This window comes from Lepidochelys kempii, chromosome 16 (assembly GCF_965140265.1).
Source record: "Lepidochelys kempii isolate rLepKem1 chromosome 16, rLepKem1.hap2, whole genome shotgun sequence".
NCBI lineage: Eukaryota > Metazoa > Chordata > Testudines > Cheloniidae > Lepidochelys > Lepidochelys kempii.
The window spans coordinates 21856472-21873914 of record NC_133271.1 but is presented as its reverse complement, the minus strand read 5'-3'; the positions used below and the strand labels follow the sequence as shown (position 1 = coordinate 21873914).

Genomic DNA, 17443 nt, shown 5'->3' with positions numbered 1-17443 from the left:
GTCTATCAGCCTGAACAAAGCTTCTGAACACGTCTAACCTCGTGGGTGCCAAGAGACGGCTGTTATTCCTTGTGCAGAGTCCAAGGCAGACTGGTGCAATGTCCCAGTGGTGGTAAGAACACCAGGTCTTCCTGATGACAGGTGAATTTATACCTTGGATATGTGGAAGAGCCCTTCCTTGCTCCACTGGCTAAAGTCACATTGTCCAAAGGAGCTTCCTTTCTCCATCGGCTCATTCCAGTTCAGAGTTTCTTGGGAACATTGGGATATACATGAAGCCAGCTCCCAAGTGCCTCTTTTCCTTAAATCCTTCCTTAAGGGGATCTCCTCACTGGTTGTTCCACGGCTCCCTCCCACAGCTGGAACTCCCCATGGTTTGGGGCAGTGTGACTGGTGGAGCTGCTCTGTAGCACTTCCTGCAGAGCCATGTGTGGTACTGCAGCCATTTCACTCCCTCCCCGCCCCTGCCACCCCCTTTAGTCTACAAGGTTTGGCCTCCAGCTTGGAGCAGGGCAGTCTGTGCCGTAAGCTTGGTGCCAGTCTCTACACACTCAAGTAACAAAACAGCAAGTCTTAAACGAAGAGAAAAAAAAAACCCTTCAAATGCAAACACTTTGTTGCAGCACTGAAGGTAAAGCCCTGACCAGGGCCCAATTCTGGCTGAGCCTCAAGGAACCATTCCCCTGTCCCAGTCCCACCCAGCTCTTTCTCTAAATAAAAGCAGGCAAGTCTTCTTAACTGGCCCAGCATAAAATCAGGGGAAGGACTGTCTATCAGCCTGAACAAAGCTTCTGAACACGTCTAACCTCGTGGGTGCCAAGAGACGGCTGTTATTCCTTGTGCAGAGTCTGATTGATTGGTTGATGACTGGTCATTTTTCCTCCTGGTCCTTCTAGGCCTCTGGAGGACTGTCTTGTTTGTCACCTGGTCTGCACAGATTTTCCTCGGATGGGGAGCGTCAGGCCATAGATGCCTCCAGCAGAGGACAGAGAAAGCCTGATAGACCTCGTCACAGGCAGGCAAGGCAGTGCTGAATGAGCGGACCAGACTGGTGAATAAAGTTATACCAATATACTAAACAGCACGGTTGACTTATGTTGATATAGCTGAGTATCATTGGCGCATTCGTTTGATGTACTTGGCCGGTTTCAAAAATCTTTTTTGTTTCCACATGTGTCTTACGCTACGTCCGCAAAGTTCCACACATCAGTTGTATACAACAATAATAATGCTAATAATAGATGAATTAAAGACGATCTGGTCTAACTTGTGGAAAGGATTCAAGTTGCCTGGCTCTATTAATTCATCATTTTTCTATGCCCAATATGTTGCATACTGTTCGGTTACATTTTGTTCTGCACAGAATATTTATAAACAAGTGGAATGTGTGGTCTGCTCCTGAATGCAGATGCCGCTTTCCACTCCGGGGTGTGCAGTGAAAAGGGTCAGGGACGTCATGCCTGCTGCCTGCCGGCTTGGCATGGCCATTCAAAGGCACGCTGGAGAGTATGCTGGCAATTATACGGAAGAACAGCAGAAATAAGGGCCACCCAGCCCACCTTCCAGCCTGTCATACAAATGAACTCTTAGGAGAAGAGGAGGTCACCATACATGGAGAGGTGATTAAAGAAGTAGCTATAGATGATAAGCAAGGCACAATTCATGGCTGCCCTGCAGCTGCACAGCTCCCTTGCTTGGGGAAATGCTCCAGGGGCAGAATTCCTTCCCTGCCAGGGGAATTTCAGGGCAAGCCAGCGGTGAATGGGGACCAGATGGGACTGGCAAAACAGTTCGATGCCCTGATTATTCTTTGACTGCTGCAAGCTGCAGGGGACAGGGGCACTTTGACGTGAGAGGGCTGTTCTGACCTTATCCAGCAAAAGGCCCCTGTCAGCCCCAGGATTGTGCCCCCTCCCACAATCTCAGTCACCATGCTGGGCTCTGCGCACTGGCTCAGGGATGAATTGTGACCAACGTATCTAAAGGGTTAACTTAACAACTCTCAGGCAAGTTCCTGGCGGAGGCCATGCATTAGGGTTGAGATGAGTGGCTGTATATCGACATTCTGCGCATTCCAAGGCATGGATCAATGTGGCACAGCCAGCCCTTTCATTCTCAATCATGTCACAACTACGAGAACCACTATTATTGTTCCATCAAAAAAATAATACACCAGGAGTTTAAGTGAGGGGGAGCCTTAACGGGGGAGGTTAGGGGAGTGCAGTGTCCAGGAAATACCAGCCAGATCCCCTGAGAGTCTGTGATAAACAGCCTTAATTTTCAAAAAAGTGTCCAAATTAGTGTCATCACCACTAGAATGCCCTGATACCCAATAATCCATTTAAATCCATCTCAAAACCACAGCAGAGACCCTTCCATTCAGCTCTTCATGGCTGAATTTTGCATGTGCAGATCGGGAGGCTGTGAAGTTGATACTGAAGATCTGCAGCCTGGTGGTTACTGCATTTCCCAGTTGGCAGGAAACCTGAGAATGCAATCTCTGTTATGCTGGTGCCTTCAAGCTCAGAGTCTGTCTCAATGGAAGGCAGCCAGGCAACCATCTTGCATTTAAAAACTCCCCTCAATCACATGCTACAGGAAGAAGCCATGGAGAAGAGAGCGTTTGGAGGGCACTCACTGGAGAGGGAATGTGGAAGTCACCCAACTTTGGAGAAGAGCCACATCATCACAGGGTACATCAGGGGGACACACGAGATTGTTTCTTCTGATTGATCCCAAGAGCTTGCAGTAAGGAAACTGGAGGATCAAGCATATCCGAGGAGGGATTTTGAACACTGTGCCTGAGGACAGAATTGCAACGTAGGCCTAAGAGAAGGCTCATGGGAGTTCACTATAAAAGCGTGCAAACAAAGGAAATGTCTGGCTCAGGCTTTGCTCTGTATCCATGCATGAGATCAAATCCAAGAAGAGTCATGCCAGTGAAAAAAAATTAGCCATATCTTCCTGTTCCTCATATCTTGATATATTTCTTCTTGTGTTCTCGTTTGTAAACATGTGTGTAGTCATTTCCAGCTGGCGTTCTGGTGCCTGGAGCCAGGCAAGAAGTAGTCATTAAAGGGAAAGGATTTGGATGAAAGAACAGTTGGCCATGTTTTGCACTGGTCTGAGCTCCTAGGGTGAAGTTCACTACTGAGCAAAGGAGCCAGGACAAAGCTCATGTACTACTTAAGCCTTTAAAATAGGGTTTAAGTGAGACTTAGGTGATGTACAGACTTTGTGCTGGCTCTCTGCAAACAAGTGAATTTCACCCGTCACATATATACAGTTTAATCCGGTTTTTCAAATTTTGAGGCATTAAACAAACAACAAACTTCAAGAACCAGACCCCTAATAACCAAAAACTCAGAAGGAACTTAAGTGTTGGAATCTATTAACTAGCACAAAGCCTAAGGAAAGACACTAAAGGAAACCTATTCCCCTTCCCTTGGTTTTATCTGGCCGGATCTTTTTGTCTTAGCTCGGTCTGCAACCTTTTTTGGCTTGTCCAGCTAGAATTGAACAGCCCATGGCTTGGCGTGAAGACAGCTAACAAGGTACGTGCACCTGTGCTGAAGCAGTCTCAAGGAATGAAGCAGCCAGCTGTGCTCGTGAGACGGGGGAAGCCGGCAGGCAAACGTATGGCCAACATCTGACGCTGGTAGAGACACAAATACCACAGGGAGGTGGGGAACAGGTTTGGCTATGATGGCGAGCTGGCTCCTATTTGTTTTGTAGCCTTAGCGTGCAATGGATATACAACTTTGCACTTGAGTGTTTTGTCTGCAGCCCTTTAGACCACCCAGCTATTAAGCCTGATTCTAATCCTATTTACACCCCGGGTGTAACTCCACAGCCAGCCATTAAGAATACATACTGAAGCCAGATGCCAACTTTTTTTGCCCAGAGGCAAGTGCTCATATAGAGCACTGCAAAAGCAGATGGCCAGGGCCTATGGGGATGGGTCTTCCCCCTCTCCCCTCCTTCCCAGGTGGAAGTGACTGCACAATATGTCCTTGCAGGGAAGGGGACTCAGTTACGCAGCTCTGCTAAGTCAACAGAAGCTGTTCTGCACCAGTGCCCGCTTTAGAAATCAGACTGAATGACCTGCCAGAAAAATGTGTCCAAGATCCTAACGAGGAGACTGAGGGAACGTCTTCTGCTAACCGTTCCTGTCCTTATGTTGGTATTTGCTATTCACTGGATAACAGTGCTGGGGGGAACAGAGGCATCAGATATTCTTGCAGCTCTTCCATGGTGTATTGTCACTGCCATTCATCTCTCCTTTAGAGTTACAGAACAGACTCGGGGAAAACAGAGCACTAACTAGACTCTTTTCCTTTTGTTTCTTGGCCCATTCCAAGATTTTTTTTTTTTTGCTCTTTGAGGTTGAAAAGGATCCTTGCCATGACTTTGACCACAACAATGAGCTACAGGCAGAGCCTGTTGTTAGTGCTGTTTTTATTTTTGGGTGAACTTTTGGCACTCATCGAGTTTGCCCATAATAGCACTCTGCTGAGCCAATGGCCATCTTCCCCAGGAGTGCGGTGCCAATCTACCTCTCTCCTGACCTGGAATGCACTCTGCACAGCTCTGGGGAGGGTCCTGCACACTACGCTGCCAATGCACCTCAGGAAAGACATCTAGATGGGGCCCAGCTCTGCCTTCCCTGAACTCTAACGTTTTGTCAGTGAGACGCAGCTCTCCATGCTGGTTCACCCTCAAGTCTCCACTGAGTGGAGACCACCAGCTGGGCACTGCTGTGTAGGAGTAGGAGGTGAGCATGGAGAAACGGCCATACTTGACTAAGGTGAGAACAGTGGTGACTGAAGCCAGGTTTGGACTGGAGACAGGCCAAGAGATTCAGATTGGGCCAAATCTTCATCCAAGCCCAATGTCTGTAGCTTCATAGTGGTTCAAAGAGAGACAATCCCCCTGTCCCTCCCTGGCTACCTCCCTGTCCTCAGCCCCTGACTTAACTATGGCTCCCTCTCTCAAAGCACAAGCAGCACTCCAGCCCCCTTCTTCCTTGCTCGCGAGGGGATGAGTCAGACCTCCTGTTGGGAAGCTCTCCCTTCGGTGAACCCGGGTGTCCGTAAACACCTAACCCGGTGCTGTGGCTGTCTGCGACCCCCATCCCAGAAGTACTCGTGACTTTGTGAAATAGCAGCACACTCAACAATATTGCAGAAGTACACTCAACTAATCTAAAAATACTTCTGTTGTACGGCCATGCCCAGTGCTGGCACGGGGCCAAGTTCTGCTTGCCTCACTCACATGTGGGCTGCTGAAATCGATGGGGCACAAGTAAGGTGACAAAGAGGAACCTGCCTGCTTGTCCCTGGCGCCAAACGTGCTTAAGCATGCACAGCCAACGTCTGTCACCCACCCGTGGCTGCAGCGTACTGGGGCGGTAAGTCTTAATTACGGTGCAGGTCATGCAGGCCCTGCTATCGCTCACGTGTCAGGAGACTGGGTTTTTAAGGTTCAGAGCCAAGGGTTCTCTCCCTAATTCTTACTGAATGCATTGTCTGCCTGTTGCAGGGCGGGGTAACCCTAAGGGGCGTTGGGCCCAGCATGCCGATCAGCTATGTCCCAGCCGAGACCGCTCAAGTGATTATAAAAGCCAAAAAACGTAGCTCCGTTGAGGGAGGAGAGAATTTGGCAGGAGGAAAGGCCCCTGGGCCCCTGCAGAAGACCATGGGTGAGAGGGAAAGACAAGGCTTATATGTGGAACTTATGTTGAACTATTTTATTGCGTTTGAAGAGTAAACTGTGCCCTAAAGGAAGGGTTTGAAAAGACTCCGGGCATGACACTGAGTATTTCCTGGGCTGGTGAGGGAGTCCATCAGCTTTACACCTTTGTCTGCACGTGCAGGCCAACCAAGAGAAACAAGCGGGATTTTAATGCACTGTATTAGGAGATTACTACTTTTCCTCTTCTGCTCCATTCAGGAAAAGTCCCTCTATAAGCCCAACAATCTAAAATTAAAGTATCGCTTCCGTTCTTCAATGGGAAAAAAAACCCAAAAAAACCCAAAAGAAACATTTCCTGATGATATTAATTTTTTCCCTCCTAAAAGCTTTCAGCTTGGAAATGCAGTGATTTATTTACTCCCGATTCCTGCCGAGGGACTGTTCCAATTCCAGCCGCTTTAGGCTGACTGCTACAGTAGGTAGGTTCTAGTGACCCCCCATTTCAGGCCTTCCGTGAAACCAAAGCAAGCAGCAGTACTCCAAATCCTCCACTAGGTGTCAGACCTAAATTAACTCTACAGACACGGCCGGTTGCATGGTGTATGCAGAAGCAGGAGTTTGTTTCAGCACAGCAACTGCACATGTTACTTCTCTGCCGTTTAATTTCTTCCTATTGGGAGAAAAATAGCATTTACCGGGGGTTGCGTGATTCAGAGGCGAAGAAAACGAAGCAGAAATGAGGAGGAGAACACATTTGCATGGTGGCCGTTTGGGAGCCTCGATTTCAGGCGGCCCTAATCAGAAACCGGGGGCCTGATTTTCAGAGGTGCTGACCACCTGCAGACATCCTGGATCTCAGCTGGCATTGAGGGTGCTCAGCACTTTCTGAAAATGAGGCTGTAGGTGTCACAAGTTGGACGCCAAAATCCAGGAGCCTTGAAAACGCAAATACGACGTATCGGAGGCGGGTAGGGTATTTTCCCCAGCAATGAATTTAAACAAAATAAAATAAAATAATGATAAAGGAAACCACCTAACAATCCCATTGACAGAGAAAGCAGGTCAGTTGCTCGTGTCTGTCAGTAAGGCAAAAGCTCCTCCTAATGGAAAGACACAGTATTGTAGGAGAAGGATCTTCATATTGGAGGTAATTTGAAAAAAAACAAAACCATTACACAAGAAGAAACGCACATTCCTGTGGGGCAAGTTATAGGCTACAGAGTGAAATCCACTGAAACCATGGAGCTTCCGTGAGAAAAACACCATCCACTGCAGGAGTGGTGGATATTTTTTGCTCCTAACCAGTGGATTGTTTAATTAAGGCTCCAGGTCTGAACTTAATTTATACTTTTCCTGTGCTAGAAGACTTCTGTGTGTTTGAATGAAAGTTTTTCACACCAACAGTCCAGCTCCTGCATCTTCTGAATCCTGCAGTGAAACCTTCATTCTGTATTTATAGCACTGCAAAACTTTCTGAGCCAGCAGACCCTGCCATAATGCAGAAAACACTGCCCGCCATCTAATATCTCAGACAGGCTGCACTTGCCCACTGAAGAACTCTCAGACACACGCCACACTTGCCCTCTGACTATTACTGAGACACAGCGTAATTACCTGTCACGTAGGAATAAAGGATGTGGAGACATGTCAAAGAGTTTCTTTACACTAAGCTTCTTTTTTAAAATCTTGAGTTAATTGGTTGCCAAGTAACTTGAGGTCTTTGACACATTTGCAAAGGCTAGAGTGGACACTTCCCGGATGTTTGTTCCAGGTTCATACATCTGTCCTTTACCCCACGCCGAGTTCTGCTAGGCTTACAACTTCTCCCCATTTTGAGGCAGAAGGGCTAAAGTGCAAGAGGTGGTTGGTTTCAAGCACCACTAAGACCAGTTATGTTTTACACCCCAGGTCACAGTAAAGCTCCACAGTACACAGAAGAATGAACTGCGGCCACAGCCAAAGGATATAAATCCATTATACTTACTCTCTCGCCGGGGTCACCCAGTGGACCGACAGGCCCAGTAGTTCCCGGAGGTCCTGGAAGACCCTAGTATGGAAAAGACAGGACAAAACATTAGGTCATAAAGGAAAATGTGCTGTTATTTGTTTGAGCGTGCATGCACAAAGGAAAGAAACAGAACTGGAACTGCCTGTTTATTTTAGCAGAGTAAAATTGACCGTGAACTGCTCTGATATCCAGGTATGGCCGATGGAAGCCAGAGAGTCCAGAGAAGTATTAAAAAAAATTGACTTACAGCTGGGCCTTCGGGACCGGATGGCCCTTCGATGAGCATGCCCTAGAAAACAGTAAGAGAGACTGGTGATTAGCATGGCACATCCCCAACGCAACCTCCGCAATGGAGTTCAAAAGTCAAGCAGTCATGTCTGTTCTTAGCTCATCCGGTCTTTTGCTGCTCACAAGCCCAACAGATGTTAGTGCACCCTGGTGCTGAGCAGCTTCCACATTGTTTCAGCGGAGTCTGGGTCCATTGCCATTGGCACACTACATCCTGTACACTGAAAAGCAAAATGTCGACCAGTTCAGCCCAGGCTGGGCATAAATAAAAGTCTTGCCCCAACAACCATCCCAGAATCACACCAGGTGAGAGCGGAATCCTCTCTCATCTTAGTCCAAGGTCAAGCAAATGAAAAGCCTTGCACTGTGTCTGGAATGCCAGAAAACCAAGCTCTGCTAGAGTGAGTTTTGCAGCCAATGCTCAGAATGCTGTCTCTAGTTCCAATCAAATTCTAAGGCATTTCCAGGGGTCTTTACATATCTTTCCCTAGCAGACTTTATGCAGTGATTTACTGAGTGAACCTATAAGATCATTGTGTGCGCACCATGTCAGGGTAATGTTATCTCATTGTTTAAAAAATTAAATATTTTGCTATTCCTTTAAATCATGGGTATGTTGTACTCAGTGGAGTTGGGGGTTTTTTAATGGGGGAGGGGAGACTTCCATCGCTGGGCTGCTGACCAAGTTCAAAGTCATCCAGCAAGGTGTCCATATTCCAAGCAGCCCGTTTCACCTCTCGCCGGCTAATATGTAGCCAGCAGAGTCATTCTCCTACAGGATGAAATCAGCCCATAAAAGTCAGCAAATGTCAAATTGACTCAGTCAGGAGAAGCCTGGGAAGGAGCCAGCCCAGCGATCGAGTTACACCTTCCCCTCGGAGGAGGGTGGTCTCCCCAGGTCAGGGTTGAAGCTAAGGCCAGTTGGTGGAGCAGAGCCGGTGAAAGTGTGGGCTGACATCACCGCAGGTTCCTATGTCCTGCACAGTGCAAAGGGCTGAGCGGAGTGAATCTGAAGCAGTCAGGGTACATGCAGCAAACAGGGATTCCTGCCCCAACATCTGCACTTCTTCAGCCCACCCACCCCCAAAGAGAAAACAGATCACACTATATTGCCAAATACCATGATGGCACCCCCAGTGGGATATGGGCATGTACACATACCCTCTGCAGCCAAATCCCTTGGCTAGTATAAGGATTTTTTAATACTACTGATACCCGTTCCTAGCTGATTTAAGGGCTGGTTTGTTTGGTTATATGGGGAGCCAATTCTCTGTTGATTTAATAGGGGAAACTCCAGTGAAATCAATGCAGTCATGTGGATTTACATTAGCAGAGAATTTGGTTCATGGACCTTATCCTATAGCAGTTTAACACTGTCTTTCCACTGACTGCAGTAGAGTTACTCCTGATTTACATGAGTATGAGGAGAGACTCATGAATGGCACTCATTTGTCCTGGGTTAGGACAGTAAGATTTCCCCCCTGGATGGAAGGATAAGTGTGTGGGGGTGGGGAACAGCTGAGCTGTATGAAACTGATTAGCACAGCTGCAGAATCTGGAGGACATGTTGCTGCAGGCTTTTCAAGAGATGTGCTCATGTGTTTCATGGCAACGGGTGAGGTGCAAAAAAATAAAACAGAGGTTAAATACTGGGACAAGGCTGGTGACTCTAAGAGCAGCCTGGGCAATAGGATGACCCGCCAAGAGATGGAGGGAAGTGGAAGGAGAAAATAGCCCCAGTACCCAGAATGAGTGAGCAGGGTACAAACCTATCAAGACCATACATTCTTTGCCCACTCTTTCCTGGTGTGCAAGGAGGTGGGAGCTGTTCCTTGCCTCTGATCTGTCCTGGGTGAAGCAATGCAGGTTTGAAACACTTGGCCTCGGTGTAACAAGTGGAAGCAAGGGGTTTTGGTGGTGGAATTTGGACTGATGAACAATTTATATGGAAGCAGTATTACTGCTAACAAGGGCTGAATCCAGATGTGCTGGGAGAATAGAGGCCTTAGGAAATCTGTTCCTTTCTGGACATGGAGCAGAGGCCTGAGTACAAGCTCTTTACCTGGAGCTCTGGAGAGACCCTTTGAGTGCATTCAGTGCACATTCAGTGCACCTGAGCTTCAAGGGGCCATGGTCTACAGGCTAAAGGGTATATCTGGCTAGCGTGCAGTGATGTCACCAACATGATCTAGCTCTGGACACACTCTATTTTCCCTTAGTTCAGATGAACCCGGGGCAGTAAGTGAAGTGAGTAGGAGGAAGATGGAATGTGCCCAGCATACAGGCCCTCATTGAGCCAATCTCTTCACGTTGCTCTAACCAAGGCACCCCAGTCCTGACCTGAGGAGGGAGAGGACAGTTCAGTCTTTATGGCCTATGTTGCTATTGGCCGCTCTCTGCTGAGACTGCTGACAAGGGACCAGTTAGGGTGGAGGTTTAAGATTCCCTGCTCTCAGGGAACGATGGGCAGAAAGCGCTGGTTAGTTTTGCAAAGAAGGGAAGGGTGGTTGTAAGTTATAAATCCAAAAATCTTGCAAAGCGGTGGGTTCATAGGAGCTGCACCCTCCACCCCCCGGCGTCCATTTCATTTGAGAAACTGGACCGATTAAGGCACCACCCATCTGCCTGCGTGGCAGCTCCGGAGACTAGCACCATCCCCAGACCTCCACCTCCGCTCAGTGCTGATAAACTCCCCTCAGCTCCACAGAGAGTCATTGCCCATATAAGGAGCCCCACGACCGTCAAGAGCTGCCGGGTGCCAGATTTATGTGGGAAATACTTGAAACTGTCTCCTCAATGGCTACGGTGCCGAGAGCTCTGCTTCCCACAGCCAATCATCGAGGCAAAGGAGGCCCCTCAGAGAGGACGGGAGAGGAAGACCTAATTAACCTATTCCTGATACAGACAGCCTGGGCATCCTCCCATATTTATCCATTTGTTTATGTTGGGCTCTGGCTGTGGGGACATCTGGAAAGTCTCCTCAGTGAGAAATTCCAACAGTTTCCATTATCCATGCAAGGCGACAAGGCAGGGTAGCAGGAGACAGGCTGTGTGACAGGAGGGGGCAGGGAGGGACATGCAGGGGAAGAGGAGGGAGCATGGAATGGAATAAAAACTCTGGCTTGTGGAGCGAGAGCCACAGATTTGGGAGCCCCATTCTGCTCTGACTGAATTCAGTGCCAAAGCTCCTGTTGGCTTCAGCGGGGGCAGGGTTCTGCCCCATGGCTTGGCTTCATAAGATGGCAAAAGTGCTGTGAGCAAGTTGTTCCTGATTTGTTCTCACCATTTGTATGAAGTCATTCCATGCCTCTGTCTCAACTCCCTCCTCATCTCAAAGGCACCCTTCTTTCCCTGCACCCTTCCATGGCTAGAAGATGAAGGGTCTCGCTAGCAGCTTCCCAATTTTGCATCTGTGCCAACAGCCATCCCTTCTGGGCACTCTCAGAGCAAAGGCATTTGCAATGCCATTCGTAAAGGGACCCAGACACGGGGAGTTCCTCAAGTTAATCTGAAGGGATAAAAATAAAACTATGCTGTTTTAAATTTACTCGCTTCCATCTGAAGAGCCCAAGCATTTTAATATAGGTATTCTAACTTCTGCCTGTTTGATAGACCGGGGGAGGGAAAGGTCAGGTGTTATCCTAAGGGTCAGCATTTACCAACAGTTACTATAATGTGGCACCTTAGGCCTCATTTTCACTAGAAAATTAGGTGGGTTTAACTAAGTTGTTTGGGGTGTGAAAAACTCACACCCTTGGCGTGGCCTTGTTAAACCAACTTAAGTCCCCACGCAGACAGCGGCTAAGAGATGGATACCTATGGAGCCGGGAGAACCCCTCCCGTCGGCGGAGGTGGTGTCTACACTGAAGCACTACAATGGGGCAGCTGTGCTGCTCGTGTTTTAAGTGTAGACATGCCCTATGAGTCACAGTTCAGAGAGGAAGAGAGACTTGCCCAAGGTGACAGAGTGAGTCTCTCTTGTGTTTTGCTTTGCTCCAAAGCTGTACAACAATGAACAGAATCCAACAGTCCTGACTCCCAGATCCCTGCTCTCATGCACCTCCTGAAGCTCTTGAGCGTTAATGCTGCCTTTGCCATCACAGAAACTATTAGACTGAAGACTGTGCTATCCTGCTGCCTCCAGCAAGCGTCAGCACCGAGTAAGGATTGAAAGACAGACGGACTGAAAGAAAGGAAGGAAAGTTCAGAGGAATCCTTCCTCCTCCTCCCCCGCAACCCCACAATCCAGCAGCTCCGATCTGAAGAAAGTGCCTTTGCTAAAGATAAAGAGCACAACGAATCTGCATTTCTCTCAGCTAAAGGGAAACCGAAGGAAGAGAGGAAAGGCAGCATTTGGTCTTGTTTATTTTCTGGCAATGGCTATATATGCTCCAGTGTTTTGAAACAGCCAACGCAGCCAAATTCTTTCTGGATGATTACACTTAACTATTTTGTTCGCTCTGTAACATTTCAGATTGGACGGGGCAGCCTGAGTTTAAGCAGGTTCCCCCCTCTCCCCCATATTTTAACGGAGCTTTCCACACCTCAGTTAGACAAACTATCCATTTTGTTCCCTTTGTCCGCAGAATGAAAGCAGGGCCCAGAAAGGAAGGAATTGACTTGGAGGGTTGGGAATGCTTTTTAAAAGCACTGGTTCTGGGTGTCAAACCCTTCCCCCTACCCTCTGGAAAAGGATCACGCAGGAGAGAAACAGAGGAAGGGCAGAAAAAAACAGACTCCAACAGATAGGAAGTGTTGTCCTTTCTTCTGGCACTGTGTTGGCATTCTGCCAATGAAAAATTAGGTTAATTGAGTTACTGGTCTGCAATGAGCGTGTGCTTGGACTTTCGGAGACTCAGGAGCAAGATGAATGGGGGTAATTGAAAGGATCCGAATATCTGTGGGTCTCTCCTGGGGGTGCGGAGAGGGATGCAGACATGGAGGCAAGTTGAGATCTTAAAGTGTACTTATGGATGGAAAAGGGGCTACGTAATAATAGTTCCGTTCCCTGTGAACCTTTCAATCAGAGCTCACAACAAGCAGTTGTTCCTCCAGTTAATCCCACCAAGGTAAGACACCCTGTGGGCAGGACAGCTGAATTCCAGTCCATTTCATGTGCCATCAGTTAAATTGTCAGCTAAACTCTGATCACACAGGGACTGGATTTTCAAAAGGCGTTGAGCACAGACATCTCTCCTTAAAGGCAAGTGAAGCTGCAGGTTCTCAGAAAGCTCGGAAAATAAGGCCAAGAGACTTTATCAGTGGTGATGCTGTAAAAACAGAAAGAACCCTGCTTGATTCTCAGACCCCAGTAGGGTAGCTGGAAAATTCCTTTGACTGATAAAGTGAGTGCAATTGATTTTACAACTGCACTTTAAAACCAAAAAGTGCCTCAGAGCTGGGCCGAAGAAACCCTTGCTCTCAGTGCAGGCAAAACAGAGAAGTAGAGAATATAGGATTCTGGTTCCTGAACAATCAGACAGGAGCACTTTCAAGGTCCTTACCAACATGGAGGCCTAAAGGAGAGAATGGACATCGGACATTGAAGGGGGAAAAATCATTCTCAGCTTCCACAGCTGTGTGCTGGGAGAACCCTTTCCTTGCCACAGAGGTGTGCTCCTCAGTTGTACAATTAAGGATGGGCTTGAGCTGTAAAGTTCAGACCCGGAGCTAAGCTCTCCCAGAACTGCAGGGAGTCAGATGGGAGGGCTGTAATTCAAACCGACGACTAAGTAAAAGCCATTGGAGTACTAAGACAGGCTCTCGCCATTTGTACAGAACACTGGTAAAAAGAAATTTGGCCAAAGAATTGTTACAAACAAAAATAGCTTTTTGGGGTGTGGGAGGGGAGAAAAGGACTAAATGGAAAATGTTAATTTCTTTCCAAATTATCCCTGTTTCTTAAAATAAATGCCCCCCCAAGCATTTTCAATTTTTATTTTAAAAAATCCAGAAAATTTCTAACAGAATTTTTTTTTTCATAAAATGAAAAATTTTCTATTTCTTTTGAAATTATTTCATGGAAAATACTGACCATTTCCCTACGAGCTGCAGCTGGGAGCATAAGTGACTACCAAACATACAGACCTACGACTGCTTTTCAATTTCATAGAGAAGGTGGGGAAGGTAATACCTTTTATTGGACCAAGATCTATTGGTGAAAGAGACAAGCTTTCGAGCTACACAGAACTCTGCTTCAGTACCATACAATTCCATATACACATGCCCACCCCCGAAGAAGAAATCTTTGTAGATGAAGGGCACCCTTACCGGTTCAATTATTGCAGGCTCTCCCTTCTGCCCTTTCTCACCTCGTGGGCCACCAATCTGTAACACACAAGAGAAACACAGGCAATGAGTTAAACAAAGGATATAAGCTTGCTGTCTCAATTGGATTCAGACTGGGAACCAGAAACATGATCAAGATGCAGTCAGCAGAGCCCACACCACCCAAGGACGGAACTTGATGCAGATGGGTGCAGAAGACACATATTAAAAAAGGAGCAAAGACTCATTTTGTTACTATCTAAGGTTCTGTTCCATCTCTCTAGTGCACAGCAATTTCAGAGGTCAGGTATTTGTAGGGAATTATTGCTTCCATATGCAGCAGGATAAATTAGGGTGACCTAATTGCTGGCAACTTTTCCATCAAGTTTTGATCTTTATTTAAAATAAAATGCTCTAGTTCAAACAGAAATTATTTGGGGGAAGTTCTATGGCCCATGTTACGAAGGAGGTCAGATTAGATTATCACAATGGTCCCTTCTGGCCTTGGAATCAACAAGTTTGTCTACACAGAAACATTCAGGAAAATTAATCCAAATTATCTTTTAAAGTGGATTACATTTCTATGTGGACACACTTTTTCAGAATTTAAGTGGCCGTAATTTGATTTTGCTTAATTCATTCTGGAAGTGAATTAAACTAAACAGAAGTAAGGCACTTTAATTCTGAATGACAGCATCCACATAGGGGTTTAATGCAGTTTAATTTATTTAAAATTCATAACTTTAGTTAATTCAGATTAATTTTTCTGAGTGCTCCCATGTAGACAAGAACTAGGAATCTAATGTGCCTTTTCCTTTTATAACTCCTACATATTACCTGGGGGAAGTGAAAGGGATTGAAGAAGTAGGTCGAGGTTTCCTATCCCTCCAAAGGCTAAAAAACTGGGCTAAGAAAGCAGATAGAAAGAAATTCAAAAAGGGTCTGGAGTCAGAAAGTGTTCCATTACCCCTTCATACTCTGTTTCTTGGTTAGCAGGCATTCCTGGCCCAATATCAGGAGAGACAGTTCGGTCATAGTAGGTATCATAGTAATTCCCATCATACTCTTTTATTGTCTCTTCAGTAAAGTCTTTATCTTGGTCGTCTTCCTCTTGACCCGTTTCCACCTCGGCCTGAAAACAAGAACAGCAGCTTGTGTCAGACAAAAGATGCCCCTAACCCAACACATGCTCTAAAAACTAAGGGGAGGAGTCTCGTGCATTTCCCAAATAAAGAGGAGCAGGGGTGAATAAGCTTTACGATAATGGCACAAGTAAATACAAATACAAAGCAATAATAAAAGAATGTTTAGTAAAGTAGCATCTAAAGGCTTCAAGGGACGACCAATGAACTCTTTCAAGGGGACTTGCCAGCAGAATTACAGATATAAAATGCTACACCCATATGGAACTCAATATGACATGTCCCCCGGATTTCCTATATGCTTCATGAAATGTATTACATGTGTAAAATACCATGTGTGAGAAACCACGCAGAGTATGAGCAATAACACATGACAAAAAGTTCCAGACACCCCATATTAAGAGGCATGAGACGAAGTGCTGAAACCCTAGGTCATTCCAAACCCCAGATAGCCAAATCTCCAGGTTAACAAGCATACAGAAATTTACATCTGGCCCATAATTAAAATTCATACTGAAACTGAAATTTATCATGATGAATCCCAGATTTTACAAAGACCCTCCCAAATTTTTTGGAAAATCAAAGTTTCCTTATACCAGGATCTTCCATTTGTTCATTCCCGAACTGTTCTGGGATCCAACCTTACAGTTAGGCTTGTTCCAAAAGCAGAACTTTGAACATTTGCACTTAGGCATCTGAGAGGGTACTATTCATTCATTAGCACACATTTCTCCCTACCCAAATAATACCCTCTTCTGATTCTTAAGAGGAAATGTATGCAAGGGTTCAGCAAAAGAGGACCTCTAGGCAAAGCATCAGAATTTCCTTGCTTCTGGCCAAGCCTGTGTGCAACAATATCATAGTCCCGTAATTTCTGTAACCTCCAGGCCAACTGTCCCATGGCACTCTGGAATCTAAAGAGCATTGTAAAGAAGTATGTCTGTTCTGAGCACAAATGTTCTCCCATGCAGGTAATAATGAACATGGTTGCTCTAATAAATTTGTTAGCCTCTAAGGTGCCACAAGTACTCCTTTTCTTTTTATGGTCCATGGCTTAATTACTTCCAACAGTTCAGAGAGAAGTTACTTCACCACCAGAAAGGAAGAATTTAGAGGTGCTGTAATATGCCACCATCAGTTCCAATCTTTGTTCTTGGGCCAAAACTGCTCATATTCCATAAGCATGAGCATCTGGGTCTAATCTGAAAGGGGTTTTAAACATGGGTAAGCAAACACTGACATAGTGAAGTGCCTTTTTTAACTCTGCAAAGGCCAAGTATTCGCCAATGAAATCACAGTTTAGCTTCCACTCTCGGGTTTTCTTTTCTCACTTAACATACGCACATTCTGTTATGTTGGCAAACCCAGAAATGAAAACAGAGTCCTAGAAAACTCTATATATCTGTGAGCCAGAAGGAATTTAGCCACTTCTGCACCACCTCTTCCTCTCCTTCACCCAGTGGAATGTCTTTCTCACTGATCAGCTGACCAGGGCATTCTCTTAGCAAGAGTTCACATTTCACTAGATTCAGTTTAACGGTAATTCTTCAGACATTAGAATCTGTTGCTTGCCATAAACACGTAACATCCTGGAAGACCCTCTTGTTTGAAATGTAAAATGCTATAAACTCAAACACTGAAGTCTTCATATTTTTTTCCATTAAAAAAAAATCAATTTGCTTGAAAAAGAAGCAATATTTTTTTTTGAAATTTTTGACAGAGGAGGGGGTTCAGTGTGAAAAATGAACATTTTGGTGAAATTTTGAGTAAACCCCCCCCCCTCAAATAATCTGGGTCACAAACTGGCCTGAAAAAATCACCCAAAAGTTAGTCAATTTCTTTTGTCACTTTCAAAGAACCTCATTCAAACCAGATTTTCCACCACTCCCTTTGTTGGAAAATTACACAGATACGAATTTGAAACTGTGACACCTGCCTCCGGAAGAGGAGAACAGATTGCTCCCTGCAGAGCAGTCATCGAACAAAGCATATTTTTACCTAGTTCCCATCTTTCACAGGCGTATTTCTCCATACTGAATGTTCA

The 17443-nt window shown here is 46.0% G+C and overlaps 1 protein-coding gene across 2 annotated transcripts in view; it reads right to left on the bottom strand.

Annotated features, from left to right (window-relative positions):
* The window catches only part of COL5A1 (collagen type V alpha 1 chain), a 249106-nt gene that overhangs the window by 112853 nt on the left and 118810 nt on the right, over nt 1–17443 (bottom strand). For both annotated transcript variants that reach the window (XM_073313982.1, XM_073313983.1), the window contains exons 8-11: nt 15225–15389; nt 14261–14317; nt 7950–7991; nt 7679–7741 (exon numbers count right to left, since the gene is read on the bottom strand). In XM_073313982.1, the coding sequence (XP_073170083.1) occupies nt 7679–7741; nt 7950–7991; nt 14261–14317; nt 15225–15389 (327 nt within the window). The remainder of the gene's footprint in view (nt 1–7678; nt 7742–7949; nt 7992–14260; nt 14318–15224; nt 15390–17443) is intronic.